At 49.9% G+C, this 16911-nt stretch overlaps 1 protein-coding gene across 1 annotated transcript in view; it reads right to left on the minus strand.

The window, feature by feature from the left end:
- Window positions 1-79: 79 nt before the first annotated feature.
- The window catches only part of LOC122382688 (otoferlin-like), a 73790-nt gene continuing 56958 nt past the window's right edge, over window positions 80-16911 (minus strand). The window contains exons 26-38 of the mRNA XM_043368351.1: window positions 16616-16756; window positions 15492-15665; window positions 15067-15252; window positions 14535-14669; window positions 13164-13435; window positions 12255-12425; window positions 11803-11969; window positions 10376-10515; window positions 9546-9733; window positions 9136-9334; window positions 2774-2992; window positions 2242-2342; window positions 80-1910 (exon numbers count right to left, since the gene is read on the minus strand). Of these exons, the coding sequence (XP_043224286.1) occupies window positions 1730-1910; window positions 2242-2342; window positions 2774-2992; window positions 9136-9334; window positions 9546-9733; window positions 10376-10515; window positions 11803-11969; window positions 12255-12425; window positions 13164-13435; window positions 14535-14669; window positions 15067-15252; window positions 15492-15665; window positions 16616-16756 (2274 nt within the window). The 3' untranslated portion in view covers window positions 80-1729. The remainder of the gene's footprint in view (window positions 1911-2241; window positions 2343-2773; window positions 2993-9135; window positions 9335-9545; window positions 9734-10375; window positions 10516-11802; window positions 11970-12254; window positions 12426-13163; window positions 13436-14534; window positions 14670-15066; window positions 15253-15491; window positions 15666-16615; window positions 16757-16911) is intronic.

Here is a 16911-nt window from a genome sequence, read left to right on the forward strand (position 1 = left end):
CAACTCGTTTGAAACATGGCATGCTATTCCTAAGTCCGAATAATACTGATGGCATGTGAGCGAACTCTCAAACACCTAGTATCAGTAGGTGTCAGATTGTATTGACAGTCACTTTAATAAGTTCACAATCCTCGCACAAAACTCAACGAACTATCGGCAAATGAACAAGAAGTGATATCAAAGCACCCATACAGCCCGACTATACGATATAATCATATACAAGAACTCAATGGAATTTCCGAAATAATACGAACAGTTTTCTACTATGAAATATGGATAGTATTGAGTTCTCTCACCCTCTCCACGTTATGCAGTTCACAAACGAACCATATCAGTTACACCATACGAGATTCATACCAGAGTACAAGTGTGGACCATTCACACAAACAAAGGCATTTTAGATATATAGGCTGTCGGTAATAATCTCAAGCCACTACACTATTGTAATGAGACGGACCGACCCACTGGGAAAGTGAACTCTTCTATCTACTCGTGAGCAGTTGGATCTACGGCGGCTGGCCAGCCAGCCGCCCGCTAACGCTCTAACGGCTACAAGCGGCGCACAAATAGAAGCGAAAGACTGTTCGTATCTATGTTATGTCTGGCTGTCAGGTTTATGTCACTGCTCGCTCTATGTCAGGGTTACACGGCTTGGTATTGTATCCACTCAAAATGTGGGTTGTGCGACTCGTTACCCTAAAAGATGCTACTCTTTTTTGACTATGGTGTGGCGTCTTGAAGAGGATCAGATCACTAGGTTATCAGGTCATGAAGTTCGAAGTGGGTAGTACGGTTATAGTTCACATCTGCAGATAAACTCAAGGGAGTCTTCACAAGCCAGGTTGCCAACCAAAATATTAAGGGAAATACAAGGTCACGAACGATTCAATCAAAATCAATATCAAAGTATAACATATTGCGAATGGAAATAACATAGCAATAAATGCTTCAGTAAATATGAGACTCATGAATATAAATAATGATTACATGAACAAATGATGCGCATCAAAATGTCACTCAAACATCACCTAAGGTATACCGTACGATAAAGTCGCCAGAGATCCGACAATAACGCACTAAACAAAGAAAGACAGTAACACGAATAAATTGTAGAATCAATCGACATGTAAAATGTAGACTCACATAGAGTGAACCAAAAGTCGTTTGTATGGACGAGTCAGAGATTAGCATCAGCACAGCCGCGGAAACTTGGATATCCTGAACTTGAGATCCTAAACTTGGTAATATCACCACGAACTCCTAACGCTACACATTCACTTTTCCTTTGATAGCCAGTGATCCCTTGGGTCATAAGCACGATTAGAAATAAGTTGAGGTTCTAGAAAAACACCAACATCTTTAGAAATCCGTTCCTCTCATGCTTATTTCCTCCTCGATTCATTTGGTCAAACTCTTCTGTCAAGCTCCACCGTTCATCTAACCTCGCTGTCCAAGATCCACACCACAGGTGCAGCGAAACTCTCAGCGAATGTCGCAGCGGAGCTCAGTTTCAGCGAATGTTCTTACTCCCAGAGCTCCTCAGCGGGATCCTATCAATATTCCGACCGGAGTGCCTACTTGGGTACTCTCTGTCCTCTGGGGAGCCTATCGGAGTACCTACGTACTACGCAGAATTCTCAGCGTCCTCTGAAGTCTGTCCACCTTCAGTCGACTGTATCGCCACCTCTTCCACACTCCCGACATTTCTCCCCGTTCCCGTCATCCCCGACTACGCTCCTAGAAGCTTCTTGACCGAGTAGCCGGGTAGGCTGTAGAAGAAGAGAAGAAGCAGGATGGCTAGCGCCAGCACCAGCAGGATCTTGACGATGGTCCACTTGTAGTTGTGCCAGACGATGTAGCGTATCGACTTGATCGGGTTCATGAACCACATGAACGACGAGTCCGGACGGCTGGGGAGGTGCGGGGGTCCGTTTCAATTTTACAATCGAATAAATTGTCCGTGCCGTGATATCTGTTACTGTCTTTGGTCAACCTTCATTTTCGCCATAAAGATACGTTGAAAATATGAAAAAAATTAAAAGCAAGCTAAAAATCACACCAATGAAAGAAATTCATCATAAAATTACCATTACTTTGACATCACTACTCTGCTCTACTCTACTTCAAGCGATTAGAGATGCACAAATCATGCGTAATCGCTGTTAAATAAATGACCAGTGCCTACGAAGCGCAATTCCCTTTCCCCATCAGCATTCCCCAAACTTCGGACCCCGTCCGTACTTGGGTTTGTCCAGTGGGTCTGGCTCGTTCCTGCCCATTCCGACCGGTGACCGTTCCGCCTCCTCCGCGGTCAGCAGGTGGATCTCCGCCTCCACCTTGCCCTGCCGGTCAGTGGTACAATTTAGTTCAATAATTAACAAGGGTCGCAGCGGTCAGTAGTGCAGGTGGATCTCGGCCTCCACCTTGCCCTGCCGGTCAGCGGTCACAGTTATGTCAATAACCACTGGTGAGCTCAGCAGTCAGCAGGTGAATAAGTGCCGCCACCTTGCCCCGTCGGTCGCAGCCAGAGTCAGAGATCCATCCATCATGCTCTACCAGGGATAAGTGCATGCAGTCTTTACAGAATACTTGTATCGTACCGATTAACTCCTAACAAATAACACTACTTTTGAGTTTTCAAAAGTTTAACTGCCGCACAGCTATGAACCGCACAGCAATGAAAGATTGGTCGGCTTAGCTGAGCAGCCATAGCAATACCAGCTCTATCTATGTAGTTATCTACATCTTACAGCGACTATAAAGCCATCCTTACCGTGAGTGCCATCTCCTCGTTGTTGTTTTTCACGTAGAACGGCCACCAGCCCTTGACGCGTTTCTGTTTGAAGATGGACACCATGGGTACAGAGCCGTCGTTCTTCAGCAGCGAGAGGGTGCAGTGTTTGGAGGACTTGGCGCCGCGCGGAAACCGGTTCAGGTCCAGCGTGATCTGACCGAGGAAGTCGTCCGCCGAAAAGTGGTCGGCATCCCACACCTGCAGAGAAAGAGTGGTACTTCATGGGTGTCGCCAGACCACTTAGTAATTAACTAGTTTTTAATGATACGGTACATGAACGTAAAATAAAAACACAGGTTTCATTATAACGATGAAAGTTGCATCAAACTCAAATGAAAACACATTGTATTGTACTGTATTTACTACAAGCACCCACAGGCAAACGCCCTTTTAACAGGTGCAGTCAAAACAGTACATAAAATCATAAACAAGATGAGGTGAAAACACAAACGATTCACAACACTGTAGTTAAAAGCACGGCATAACATAGGTAGGTATCTACTATAAGCAACACTAAAAAGAAAACAAGCTAAAAGTATACACTAAAAGGAAACATGCTAGTACACACCGGCGGCCTGACCGAATGAATATGTAGCAGTTCTGAAGGCTCCAAGTGTTGCCGTGAAAAAGTCAACTGTACTGTTCGCGGCTACGAGGGCGTTACAGCTGTTTGGAATTCGCCCGAACATAGAGTTTTTGACAGTATTGACTCGTGCTGGTGGGATATTCCACAGCCTGATGTTGCGCACCCTTCTACTAGGTGCTGAGAGTGAGAGCCTTGTGACTAGTTGCGGGCAGTCAATCTGACCATGGAAAATCTTGAATAAAAACATGAGGTCGTGTTGATGAAATCTCGATTTGATGGATGGAACCTGAAAGTGAGACAGTAGATGTTCGTAATCCAGGCAGTTTGTGGGATGGTCCGAACGAGATGCGAGCCAAATGAGGAACTTGTGTTGCACACGGTCTAGTCGTTTCATGTGGGTCACTGCAGCGCCGGCCCAGACGACACTACAATACTCCAGGTGTGATCGGACATGCGCAAAGTAGGCAGTACGCAATGCTCTGACGTCAAGGGCCCCGCCGCGCAGGTTGCGAGGCTGCTGCATACCCCGAATGAACAACCCGAGCATGCGTCTGGACTTCGCCACAACAGTGTCTATGAGACGCGCGAATGTCAGCTTGCTGTCCAGTATCACTCCGAGATCACGTGCCTCTACCTTGCGCTGCAGTGAAACATGAGTGATCTGGTAATCAAATGTAACTGGCCGGGTTTTGAGCGTGTACGAAATAACAAAACATTTGACTGGGTTCAATTTTAGCTGCCATGCCTCAGACCATCGCACCAGCCGACCAAGGTCGGCCTACAGGACGGCGGCGTCGTCGTTAGAGGTTACACGATTGAAAAGTTTCAAATCATCCGCGTACATGATACAGTTTGTGTTGATAGATGGAATGTCAGCAGTGTAGCAGATAAAAAACAAAGGTCCACAGATGCTGCCTTCTGGCACCCCAGACTTGACAGAAGTCCAGTCAGAGGTCACGCCGTTCAGCACTACGCGCTGGCGCCTATTGGACAGATAAGATGCGAGCCAGGCATACGCTTTGTCAGAAACACTAAACGATGTTCTCAGTTTGTGCAAAAGCAGCTGATGGTTAACTGAAGTAAAAGCAGAGCTAAAATCGGTGTAAACTGTGTCCGTCTGCGAGCCAGAGGCAATAGAATCCCATGCGTGGGAAAGAAAGCAGGCTAAGTTGCTGGCGCAAGAGCGTCTCCTCAGGAAGCCGTGCTGACTGTCAGGAAGACCAGGCAGACAGTGAGACAGCAGCGAGTCATAGACGAGCCTTTCCAGGACCTTGGAGCATAGTGGCAACAGCGACCAGTGGCGGCGGATTCGATTTTGGCGTGGGGGGGGCAAGATCCCAGTCGAGATGATGTCATAGGCGGATCCAGAAAGGCGTTTTCGACGCTGTAGGGGACATACCCCCCCAAAAAAGTGTCCAAAATCCAAAAACTCCTCGGATTTCGATTCCTTACTGCTGATACTGATACTGATTCGATACTGCTGAACAGTATAAAAAAAAATCCTGATAAAAATGTTATTATTAGGAAACATAAGGTACGTTTTGTCTATTTCGGGCGATGTAGGGGCCAGGAGGAGGGGGAGTAAATATTTGCTTTAAATGCCCGCTCCCTGGATCCGCCAGTGGACGATGTAACGCATTTCGTATTGCTGTATTAGAAAAAAATCTCCAATGGGAAAAATTGTGCCATAACCCGATCGCATATCAGATGTTGAAGAACGGTGCCAAACCCTTTTAAGTAGGCGAGCGCTACTCTTCAATGAGGTAACTCGTTACCATTTCCTCTGTTCATTTTACGTTGGATTTTCGTTTAACTTCCTTTAAAAAGTATTTCTGAGACAGATATCAACTGAAACTAGCTCACAGCGGGAGGAGACCGCTCAAACATTCAGAGACAGTCGGTCGCATCTAAACCTATTGGGACAGCGATCCGCCAGAAACCCTTCCCAAGGCAGTAGTTCGCCAACTAAGCTCACCGAGACGGGCTGTCTCGATGGGTTTATCCTACAGTCAGCCCACAGCAAGGCTTAACTAAGGCCCAAACGCTCGTCAAGCTGGGAACGGAGGGCTGAGGTGAGGGAGTCGAGCAGCGGACTAGGGTGAAGGAATTCGGTGAACTCGATGCAGAAGCTCTGGGGGGGGGGGGGGCGTTTCTTTATTAGGACTTAAGGGTGCGCTGACTGCGGTAAGGTCCAAATTATCACACCAAATTTTACCACGACATCTACCGGTTCAGGCACTCGAGAATCAGCGGCCAGTGATATCTGCAAAGACGAAGCATTTCCAACCCAGCTTCAGCCTAGTGTGGGCGCCTCAGGTGGCTTTAATTACAGTTGCACATACCAAACGACCTCAGTGCAGCCAGTCTGTCGCCGAAACCATTCGAAACAGACTTCAACGAAAAGTGAGACAAGGTTAGTGCTATCGTTAAGTGCCATTATAGACTTGGACCCCGTTGGCTTGACCCACTGGAAGGTGGTAGTTATCGGACGCTGCGGGGCATACTCATTTTTCCAAAGTGCCTTAGATTTTGCTTTCGTGTTCGATGCTCTGTATTTTACAGCCAGCCTTTAGCCAGAGGGGGCCCCACTAATGATCAGTGCCCTAACCCTCAAAAGTTTCCAACGTTAATTTTAACTTATTCTAGTGAATACTGAAATAAAGCGGATAGGTACTGAACTGTGAACATCCAGTTTTTACACTGGCCCCACACAAGCCTCCGAGGCGAATGCCCAAAGCAGATATCTAATGACTGGCCTTTGGGTGTCATACCGTGCATTTCTCAATGTGGTCAATGTGTACGACCTCGGCGTTTACCATTTTACTTGCACTGGAAACTGTTGCGCTCGAAAAATCAGGGGAGTGGCTTATTACGAGCGCTCATCAGTCCTAACTACCCGCAGGCGAATGGCTAGCCCTTCCGTCTCCGCTCGCTTGCGATTTGGCATTCATGTAGGTACAAAATAGCGGCAAACGACCACTGAGGGTGTGAGTTGCGTCTCTTGCACACTTAAAATATCTCTAAATCGAATCTGAAAAGACAAAAAATGCTATAAATCGGAAATGGTTAGCATTTACACATATCAAAAGGCACCGTTGGACAAACTGTAGGAGTGCATAGCTGCAATATCAGGCTATGGAAATTTTCCTCATGTTTAGGGCACAAATTATGGAGGGGCAAGAATATACGTTTGTCCCTCCTCCAGAAGTTTCTTAAGGAACGATGCCTCCTCTGCCACCCCGTATCCGTCGCCCCTGTAAGCGGTCCACTGAAGGCCTGGGTTGCCGCTGCGTCACGTTGACGCTTATAATGTCTCCAAAACTAGGGTGAAGAGAGGAAAACTTGAATTGAACGCGAACACTTGTCATTTAAGAAAGGCAACGTATGATAAAGTATATGGGCATCTGGTTACATCTTCAAATGATCGAACAGAATAATCAGGTTATATGTTTCTTGTCTAAGTTTTGTCACAAATTATGGGGGGGCAAAAAGATACTTTTGCCCCCCCCACGAGTTACCGGGCGGTAGTTGTCGGGGGAGCACTTGTTACCCTTCTTGTGGACGGGTACCACGTTCGCATGCTTCCACGCATCGGGAAAGACACCCTGTTCGATAGACATGCGGCACAGTATTTCTATCGGGACGGCAAGCTCACGAGCGCACTCCCTCATAATACGCGCGCTGAGACCATCAGGGCCACATGCCTTGTGCGGGCTCAGTTCAAGCAACAATCGCTCCACAGCGCCATCTGCAAACTCGAAACGACGCAGCGTCTCGGAAACAAGCTCAGGGGCCGCTGGGAGGTAGTCAGCACCAGGAACAGAAAACTTTCTAGAAAAGCACAGATTGAAACAGTTGGCCTTATCGACATCCGTGTCGTAAACATGTCCTTCATAAGTCAGGTTACTAGAGCAGTGGCGAGAAGATTTAAGAGACTTGAGAAATGACCAGAGTCTTTTAGAGTTGGTCTGAAAATCACCCACCAGGCCCACAAGGTACGACCGATACTCGGCGTTCGCCGCGGCCTTGAACCGTCGCCGAGCCTCGGAGAACATGCGGTCATTTTCCTCGGACGGTTGAGAGCGCTTGCGCCGATAGCTTGCTTCTTTGAGGCGCAAAGCATCTCTTACAGGACGAGTAAACCATGGCGGGAAACGACTGCGCAGTGCCACAGTAGGGATAAAATCCCTAACTGCCGCCTGTGTCCAGTCGTAAAAAAGCTCCGTTGCTTCGTTCACGCTCAAAGAACGTAAGGTGATCCACGGCAGAAGACGCAACGCCGTCCGCAGACCCACGAAGTCAGCCGCACGGTAGTTGAGGGCGACACTTCTCGTCACTCGCGGGCGGGACGCGGCTCGCACAGTGAAGTGCGTCACCGTCTCACGGTGGTCGGACTCGAACGTGCCGTCTCTGACGTCGGTGCGCGCAGCCCCACCGCACGACAAGATCAGGTCCAATATCGCACCATCTCGGGTCGGCTCATGCACAGTCTGGTCCAGGCCAAGGTCGTTTACACCATCCACAAACGTCACCGCGCGCCGCAGCTGCTGAGCCAGGACCGGCGGTGCGTGCTGCGGCCAGCGAATCTCCGGCAGGTTGAAGTCGCCAACCAGCAGCAGAGGATGACCTAGCTGGCGAACCCGAGCGGCGAAGTCGATGATGGTCTGCACCTGGGTGTCGGCAGCGGGAGGGCGATAGCAGACCGCGACGATGACTGGAGAGCCGGCGCAGAGCTGCACGGCCAGCAGCTCACAGTCCGGCGGCTCGAGGTCGGCGCGTCTGGTCGGGCGGAGGCTGGTGCGCACGGCGGCCGCTACGCCGCCGCCGTGACCGTCCCGGTCGCGCCTGAACCAGGAGTGGGTCGGCCAGCCGACCTGCAGCTCCGAGTCAGCAACGTCCGCGGTCAGCCAGCTCTCTGTGATGGCTACCACGTCGAAAGTCTGCAGCTCTCCGGCATGGCTCCGTAGTGTGTGGAGCTTGTTCTTGACGCTGCGGACGTTCTGGGCGATGCAGGAGACGACAAGCGGCGGACGGCCAGGCCCGGCCCCCCGGCGGACCGCGGGACGGGCGGCGGAAACAGCGGCAGCGGCAGAGACAGGCCCCGGGTTCGTCTCCACGTCTCCAGACTGGATGAGCAGGCATGGCTGAAACGTACTGACGCTGTTGCTGTAGTACGGGATGCGTCGATGGAGCCACACCCGCCTCAGTTGTTGATGACGGAAGGCCGCCACGCCCGCCGCCGACCACGAGCCGACGGCAGCCGGCGCCGGCAGGCCCGCAGCGCCGCATGACAGCGCGTAGGACGCCAGGAGAAACAGCAAAACGTAACTGATGACAAGCCGCGAACCCGGCACCCTCCGATCTCCCTGGGTTGGCCGTAGCTCACACCCAGACGACTTGACCACTCGGCCATCCGAGCCGCCGTCTCCACCGTCACGCAGAGGGTCCGACTCGGCGATCTCCCCCAGGTGTTCAGGGGTCAGCTGATCGGTCATGGCTGACGGGACACCCTGACCAAACGTAGTGACCGGCTCTAAAACGCCTATGCCGGGTGCGTACACTGCTAAGGGCTGTCAGTAGATCGCCCTGAGGCTGAATAAGGTGCTTAGGTATGTTATGAACACATCTTCTGATACAAAAATCGCTAAAAACCGGTTACTGAACAGTTCAAAGAAAACAGTTTAAACAGGGTAAATTAATAGATTCTCGTTTTTCCTATTTTTTTTTTTTTTTTTAGATGGTTAGTTCACTATACCTGCAGCTCCAGGCGGGCGGGTATCTTGCACTCGGACTCGTCCCAGGAGAAGAGCGACTCCTTCCTGGAGATGACGATCTTCTGCTCGGCCACCAGGTAGTCGAAGGGGAAGATGAAGCGCCAGTTGAAGTTGCCCTCGCCGGTCAGCGAGCGGTAGTGGATGTCGGTGCACTGGCAATCCTCGGGACCCTTCACCCAGCTGGAAAATACAGGGGAAATAAGTCCTTGAGTAAGGGAACGCAGAAGTGTGCTGAAATTTCCAATAAAAGATATCGAATCACTTCATACTACAAACATTAACCTTATTGTTAACAGTGTGCAAGACTGTGAGGGCAAGACAGAGGTTGACCTACCAGCCGAAAAAACTGACGTTGATAATTTTCTACATTTCGCAATGCCGAGATACGCACCCCTTGACGTAGATGTCTGACATCTTCTCGCCGGTGAAGAAGGCGTCATCCTCCAGCACCACGTCGTCCGTGTTCCAGATGATGACGCGCAGCTCGTAAGACTTGGGCTTCCGCGGCGCGATGTCCACCGGCGGTGGAGGCAGCGGCATGTCCATCGGAAACATGTCCACCCACATCTCCAGCTTGCCCTGGGGATGAAGCTTGTCTCAGTATGAGGCACTCAATAACTACAAGGGTTTGAGACCAGAAACATGTCTGTGTGGCACCGTTCCATGCTTCTATCCTCAGGATACTGAAATCCTTCTCCTCCACACCGCCACCCCCCTCCGGGCTGGACAGGCAACTTTATCTCATGCGGGCTGCTCCCTTGGAGCGGCACCGCTGCTCCCGAGGGAGCGCACCCCGTAGCCGGGTGCAGTGAGTGCCTTGGGGCTGGGTGGCCTGTCTTCGGACGGGCTCAGCCCCGGCGACTCACTAGGGTGCCTGCCCAGACCAATCTCTCCCCCTAATTCCTATCATCCTTCCGGCTCTGCGATGGTCTTGTCAGACCGAAAGGGCCTAACCCAACAAAACAAAAAAAAAAAAAACATGTCTGTGTGTTGGTGGGGGTTTCAGGCGGGCACTTCAGCCATCAAGAGCCCACCAGAAGCTTATTTGCTTTGTTACTGTCATACAATCTCTTCATAACTTGACAAACCCTTCATAGCTTAACACACCTCATAACTTGATAAACCCCTCATTAAGTTGACACAACACTGATAAACGCGATTACCAACGACACTGGGTCCTAGTACTTGATTCAATTACGCATTCAGAGTCTACCAGCTGACCTGCTCGATGCCCGGTTTCTCGGGGTTGTAGAGCGGCCGGGTCTCGATGTGGGCCGGCGTCAGTTTGCAGCCGACTCGCGGGATCTCTGACCACTGGTGGAGCGCCGCCAGAGCCAGGTCCTCTTCAGACGGCTCCTCGGCTGTCGGTTACAGCGTAATAGTCATTTGAGGACAACACTCACTCTACAGAGAACACAGGGACGGTTACAGGTCCTCTTCAGACGGCTCCTAGGCTGTCAGGGAAAGGGGGAAGGTGACAGAAACCTAAGAGGACTCCTCGGCTATTGGCTAGGACAAAAGTCACAACAGGGAACTGTAACAGGCCCCTCAAAGGGTTCATCGGCTGCCGGTCCCAGGATAACTGTCAAAACCGAGCGGGTGGACGGGAAACAGGGAATAGTGACTGATCACCCTAAGAGGGCTCCTTGGCTATCGGTCACTGCATGACAGTCATTGTGCAGAGAACGGTAGCAGATGACAAGTCTCCCTGAGCAAATAGCTGGTGTACTAGCTCGGGTCAGATAAAAAATTGCAAAAATGTTGCTTTTTTGTTTTTCCAATTAAACGGTCTTTTTCATTCTGAATGGACAATCGATGACAAAAGGGCACATGAAGAACTAACAAAACACAAATACAATATCATTAATTTACCTCTTCATAATCAAATGCTTATGAATAAGCGACAAAGTATGAGCGTCGATGCTTCCCGTAAACGCGACAATTATCCACTGAATGTTTCCCATGCTGAATGGCGGTCGCTATTCGGCGGAAACATCGGCAAATAAAGCATTAGCTGATGCATGTTTTATAACAGTTTCCCAACGAGCGTGACAGTACAGACACGGACCGTACCAAGACCCTAATTAAATGATCGACTGACGCTCGATATCGCCGCTGGGGAGTGGCTGGCGGGCTGAACGTTAGGACAATGGCCCATTAGGTGATCTATAATACTGGCGACACCTGCTTATAAACGAGCTCATCAGCGGCTACTGGAGGTCAATGAAATGGAAAGTGGGAAGACGACACAAAACTTAAGTGATGGCTAGGCTCTTTTTCACATCAAACTGCTCTGTTCAGTCCTTTTTTAATGGTTTATTGGTCGTTATTGAGCTTGAGGATCAAATTCTTGGAAAGCACTTTATCCACTTTGACAGTATCAATTTTACTACATAAACGCTTTATTACCTTGCGGATATTACGATAAAAATATCAGCAGTTAGCAGGTGATTTTTTTTTTTTTTTGTTAGCAGGTGATTAGGGAGAGCTAAAATAAAAGACGAGTGCCCATATTTACTAGGCATCTGAACTTCGTACCTTAGAAAGAATACTCCTCGAATCAAATACTGATCACAATAATAGTATGAGAAGCCAGAAGCACAGACAGACACACAGCCACTCGTCCCACAGACCCCCGGCACCCGTACCGTGTGCGTCGGGACCGGTGCCCTCCGGAGCCGGCGGCGCCAGCGTCTTGTTGCCGATGCGGACGTAGCCCTGCTGGTAGTGCGGTCCGTCCAGTTTGTTCTCCTTGCATAGTTTGTGCAGGATCTGGGTAGGCCGCATCGGGTCCCGCCAGGCGTTGTAGCCCGACCTAACGCCAGCGGAAACAGTTAGTTTTGTCAAAGATGAATAGGAGTTTGAATCAACAAGCTACACAGAAGGCTTCCATCGACTACTGACCATATCATTGTCATGCTCTTCTTCACGCGTTCCAAGTTCTCTCCCGATACGGAATTGCCCCCGCAGCAACAGTTCACCTTCATCGAGATGTCATCAACCCCGACACTCCTCGGTCTAGATCTGACACTCTTCCCCGGTTTGATTCCAACACTCCACTCATCTCCGGCCCTTTTATGCGTCTCATCACCCGACTTACGTCTCGAACTTGGCGTCCAGTCCGCAGGTGGCTCTGTGCCGAGAGTAGAAGCGGTTCTCCAGGTCGATACGGGTCTCCCCGATCAGTTCGTCAGTACCGACCAGGTCCCAGTCGAGCACCTGAAGAACGAGCATCGAATCCTGCGGGAAGGTGGCCTCCACCTCCAGACACCTGCAGCGGAGGGGCAGGGGGTTGGTTACAAGACACCTAACGAGCGGGTGAGAGCGAGTTAGTGATAGACAAGGAAGGGTTGATACGAATGACAGGGGATCAGCTAGAAACAAATAAGGATCGGCGATGGTTTCAGTAATAGACAAATAACGAGCGAAGGCCGAAGGGTTGAGTTAAAATACTTAGTTTAGGGCTTCCAAGACTCCTTGGAAACAATTTTGACTAGAGCAGAATATTTCAATTCATCACCCATGGGCAAATCATCATTTATCAGTCTCAATATAGTCGTATTGTTAGGTAGCTCAGGTGTTTGGTGTACACTTCACACCTCGTAAGGAACAAAACTGTTCGTCTTTCAAGGAAACAATTTCCACAGAATGGCCCCTTTGAGATTTCATACCGACAGTAGAGCTCACAATGGCATCGAAAGGAGGCGTCATCAAAGGAAATGACGTCCCCGACACGTTCAGCTGAGGCTGATAGGATCAAATGGACGGCAAAACGTACGGGGTTCTACGAATCCTAGGTCGCTGACATAACGACACGTTAGTTTCCGTCAACACTCAATGCATGTCATATTTTGTCCGTCTATGTTCGACATTCCCTGAAGACTCAATCAATCATCATTCGATTAAATAATCGAATTATTTGAATCGAAAAGAATCGAAAAATAATTAATTCGACATTAATCGAATTAAATAAGGCGGCACGTACTATCTCATCTATGGCGGTACTTACTTGCCAAACACTGGGTTCAGCTGTTTGGACTGGTAGTTCTCCTTGTCGCTCAGTTTCTTGCTACCCAGCTGAAGCACGATGTAGGGGTCGGCCTTGCCGTTCAGGTCCATCGGGTGCAGGTCTAGCGCGCGCACCACATAGACTCGCACCAGCACGTGGATCGGCTCATTGGAAGGTAGACCGCTGAAGTAGCCTTTGTACGGGTCGCCGCAGTGCTCTTTGAGCGCCTCGCAGTCGCGTGCCGGTGGCCATCGGTACATCTTTAGGGAGCCCTGTGGAAACCAGACATCCATGATCAGATGGGAAGACGGGCGGAGAAAATCAGTAAAGCCAAGAAATACATCCCGTATGCTGTCAGCTTCAATGCAATGAGTTTATTAAAATATATGAATTAACAAAAAGTTCGAGCATGAATAAATAAAATCTGAACTTTAATGTCAACTTTTCTTGACCTTTTTCCTTCCGTCGCCGCTAGCAGGAATACTTCAGAACACCTTCAAAGATCAACTCCTCAGTCGGGTTGAGTCATAAATCATAGGCCAGTCTCCGATCACTAGCTGCATAGGCAACGAACCGGAAAAGCATGTTTGAACTGCGCAGGGTAAGTGCGTCAAACTCCGGTAAACTAAGACGATACAGCCCTATTGAATGCGATTCATGGTCTTCTCATGCTAAATAAATACAGTTGTTCATTAAAATTGTATTACTAGAAGAGTTCAAACTTCAAACAGCCACTAACAAAGCACGAGATTCAGATAAGAGATGAAACTTGAGGCACGTGACTGCTGATGGGCCGCATGGGAGAGGAATACCAAAGCAGCAATTGAATCGTCAAAACTATGGAAACAAACTCTACCCGGATACGATATTTCGCAGACAATGATTCGGCTCAGTACTCGGCCTACGGGGCTCAGCACGTGACCATTTGTGGTTAGAATGAGAATATCAAATGACAAATGACAATAGAAGCCAATGTGACTGAGCGTAGGAAATGTGCTTCTCTGGCGAGCATTACCTAAGCAGTAATATCAGAGCGCTATGATCGTCCCTCCATTTGGCGTTGCATAATGCGCAATATTGGCTTTTTCGTGACATGCCGAATCACGGAAGTCTGCGTTGGTGACCCAATCGGTAGTGTACACTAGCGGAGCATGCAATGCTTCGAGGAAGTTCCTCATCCATGTATTGCTATTTCCATCTCCCTATATGATTGCTGGACGATTGACGATGATCGTCGACGTATCGCTGAGTCCAGGGATGCGGAGTCGATGGATTTTGGGGGACCAACTCCGACTCCACAGCCCTGTTACGATGGATTTTAGGTGACTCTGACTTCGACTCAGCAGCCATGTCACTGTCGCTGACTCCTACCTTGAACTTGCCGACAATGCGTGACTCGTCATCACTGAAGTCATCGGCCTTCTTGCCGCGGTACAGGTCGAAGGTGAGCAGCCACTCGCGGAAACTGCCAAACTCGGCTACCTGCTCCAACTCACACTGGTAGATCTGAAACAGCACCGAAGATATAAGATATGAGACACGAGATATAACGGAATATGACGGAACGCCACGGAAGATGCAGCTAAAAGTTAAGACAGCCGATTTACCAGCCGAGTGCCGCAGCGTGCGCGAAAACACGGTGGGAGTGTGGTGATTGGCATAGTTGTTTGTCACAGGCTTTCTGAGAAAGACTGATCACATTCATACCAGCAGTAGTGTCAATCACCCTCGCAAGGCTGTTTGCTCAGTTTTTGATGTCGCCGTTGGCAACCGAATATTTATTGCAATGTTGTTTGTATTGTAAATTGCAATGAGCTGTAAAAAAGTAGCGAGTTGCACCGACACCCCCTACGATTTCTCTCAATTTCTTTGCTATGAGCTCCGTAATAAATCCAGTGCATACCTGCAGTAGTGCCGTGGACTTTTTGTTTTTCCGTCGGAACTTTGGACTGATCCTGGCAGCCAGTCGGACCGCCTGGCTGGCTCCCTTGAAGCCGACCTTGCGGGACCGGGTCGGGGGCGCCTGGGCGGCAGCCACCTCGGTGACAGCCTCGATACCCAGCAGACGGGCCCGGTTCTGCCGCTCGCTCTGACAACGAAACGGAAGAGGCGCACCATGAGCCCGGGCAGAGTGGTTAGCAGGGGGTGGGTTACGAGTTGCCGTAAACGCCAACACACCTCTGTCATGAACGCTATAAGAGCAGCATCAGGCTGCCAACTCTGTCAAAAAATCGTAAACTCACAACACACCTATTCGTAGTACACATCGTCACTACTCATTGTGACCATGTTGCGGCGTAGAAGACGGCAGCTCTTTCTCGCCCTCACCTCGATAAGTGCCTCCTTGGACGCGAAGTACTTGGTCCACCAGTCTTTGGCCCCCTCTCCCTCCTCCTCATCGCTAGACTGCGAGTTCCGGCGGCGCTGCTTGGGCTTTTCGCGCTTTTTCCGCTTGGCGGGAGCGGCCATCACGCGGTGACCCGCGCCGCCGTTTCGGCACCCCTGGGCAGAGGCGATAGCGTAAGGGCCTGGCGATGCTAGAAGTTACTAGTTACGAGCACAGCACAGGAGAGGATTATTTGACGACACAGTGAAATTACTTAATGTTAGCTTACGAATGAAATAAAAAATATGAAATCAGGTGCAATGTAGGATATTTACCGCGAGGGTCCTATCAAATAGCCACTGAGAAGAGACAAGGCCTAATCATATCAGCATAAGGAAAACGCCTCCGTTTTCTCAGAGTCCAGCTGAGGCCCGGTGAGTCCCCGTGTCACATTCATCTTATCAATGACCACTCTCCCCGACTGCACCTGTCTGGCGAGCATCATTGATCAGTCCCGAACTTGGCGGCGATACTTTACCGAAAGTTAGCCAAGCGGCCACAGTAACCCGGTTTTAAGATGCAACTTTGGACCGTTCAGTTAACTCAATTACCGAAAATATTCCGGGAGATATCCGGGCGGGGAGATGGCGACACGCTTCTGGTCTAATTGCGCGATAGCATTAGAAACATTGCAAATTGCAAGGATGTCGCAGAAGTTATAATCGAATAGAACAAAATGGTTTCAATACCAAATTGGATGAAAGCTATCAAAATGAGGAGGTGACGATACGGTATAAAGTGCATGCAATACCAATGGTGCATCCCGGCAACGCAGTGAATCTGTCAATGTGGGAAAGTGGGACGGCTTCGCCGCAGTGGTGGGACAATAGAGTGGGACAGTGGGCTGGGAGAGTAAAGCGAGACACTGAGGTGGGACGGTCGTGCAGGACAGGGTGAAGTGGGAGAGTGAGATGAGACAGTGATATGGGACAGCGATATAGGAGAGCAGAGTGGGATAGCGGGGCGGGACAATATAGTGGGAAATTGGTGTGGAATATTGGGGTGGGACAGTAGAGTGGGACAGAGAGATGGGACAGTATAGTGTGACACTGGCACAGCGCCGTACGTAGTCGATGGTGATGAGTGTATCCCGCTGCAGCAGCGGACTCCGCTCGCCGTCGGCGCGGTACTCTCCTCCGCCGGGCGGCTGGCCGCCACCCAGCTGGGCCGACTGGGGCAGCAGCTGGCTGCCGGCAGCTGACGGACGCTGGCGGCACACACGCAATCATATTATAGCATACTTAGCACACTGTGGCATATTATGGCATACGATTACCAGCATAATTAGCCTCACAGCAGTCACAACCGGTGATCTTACAACAGGTAATGATGCTGAAAAGGCAAATGAAATATGGAAAGGTT

This window comes from Amphibalanus amphitrite, unplaced genomic scaffold (assembly GCF_019059575.1).
Source record: "Amphibalanus amphitrite isolate SeventyFive unplaced genomic scaffold, NRLGWU_Aamphi_draft 000145F_arrow, whole genome shotgun sequence".
NCBI classification, from domain to species: Eukaryota; Metazoa; Arthropoda; class Thecostraca; order Balanomorpha; family Balanidae; genus Amphibalanus; species Amphibalanus amphitrite.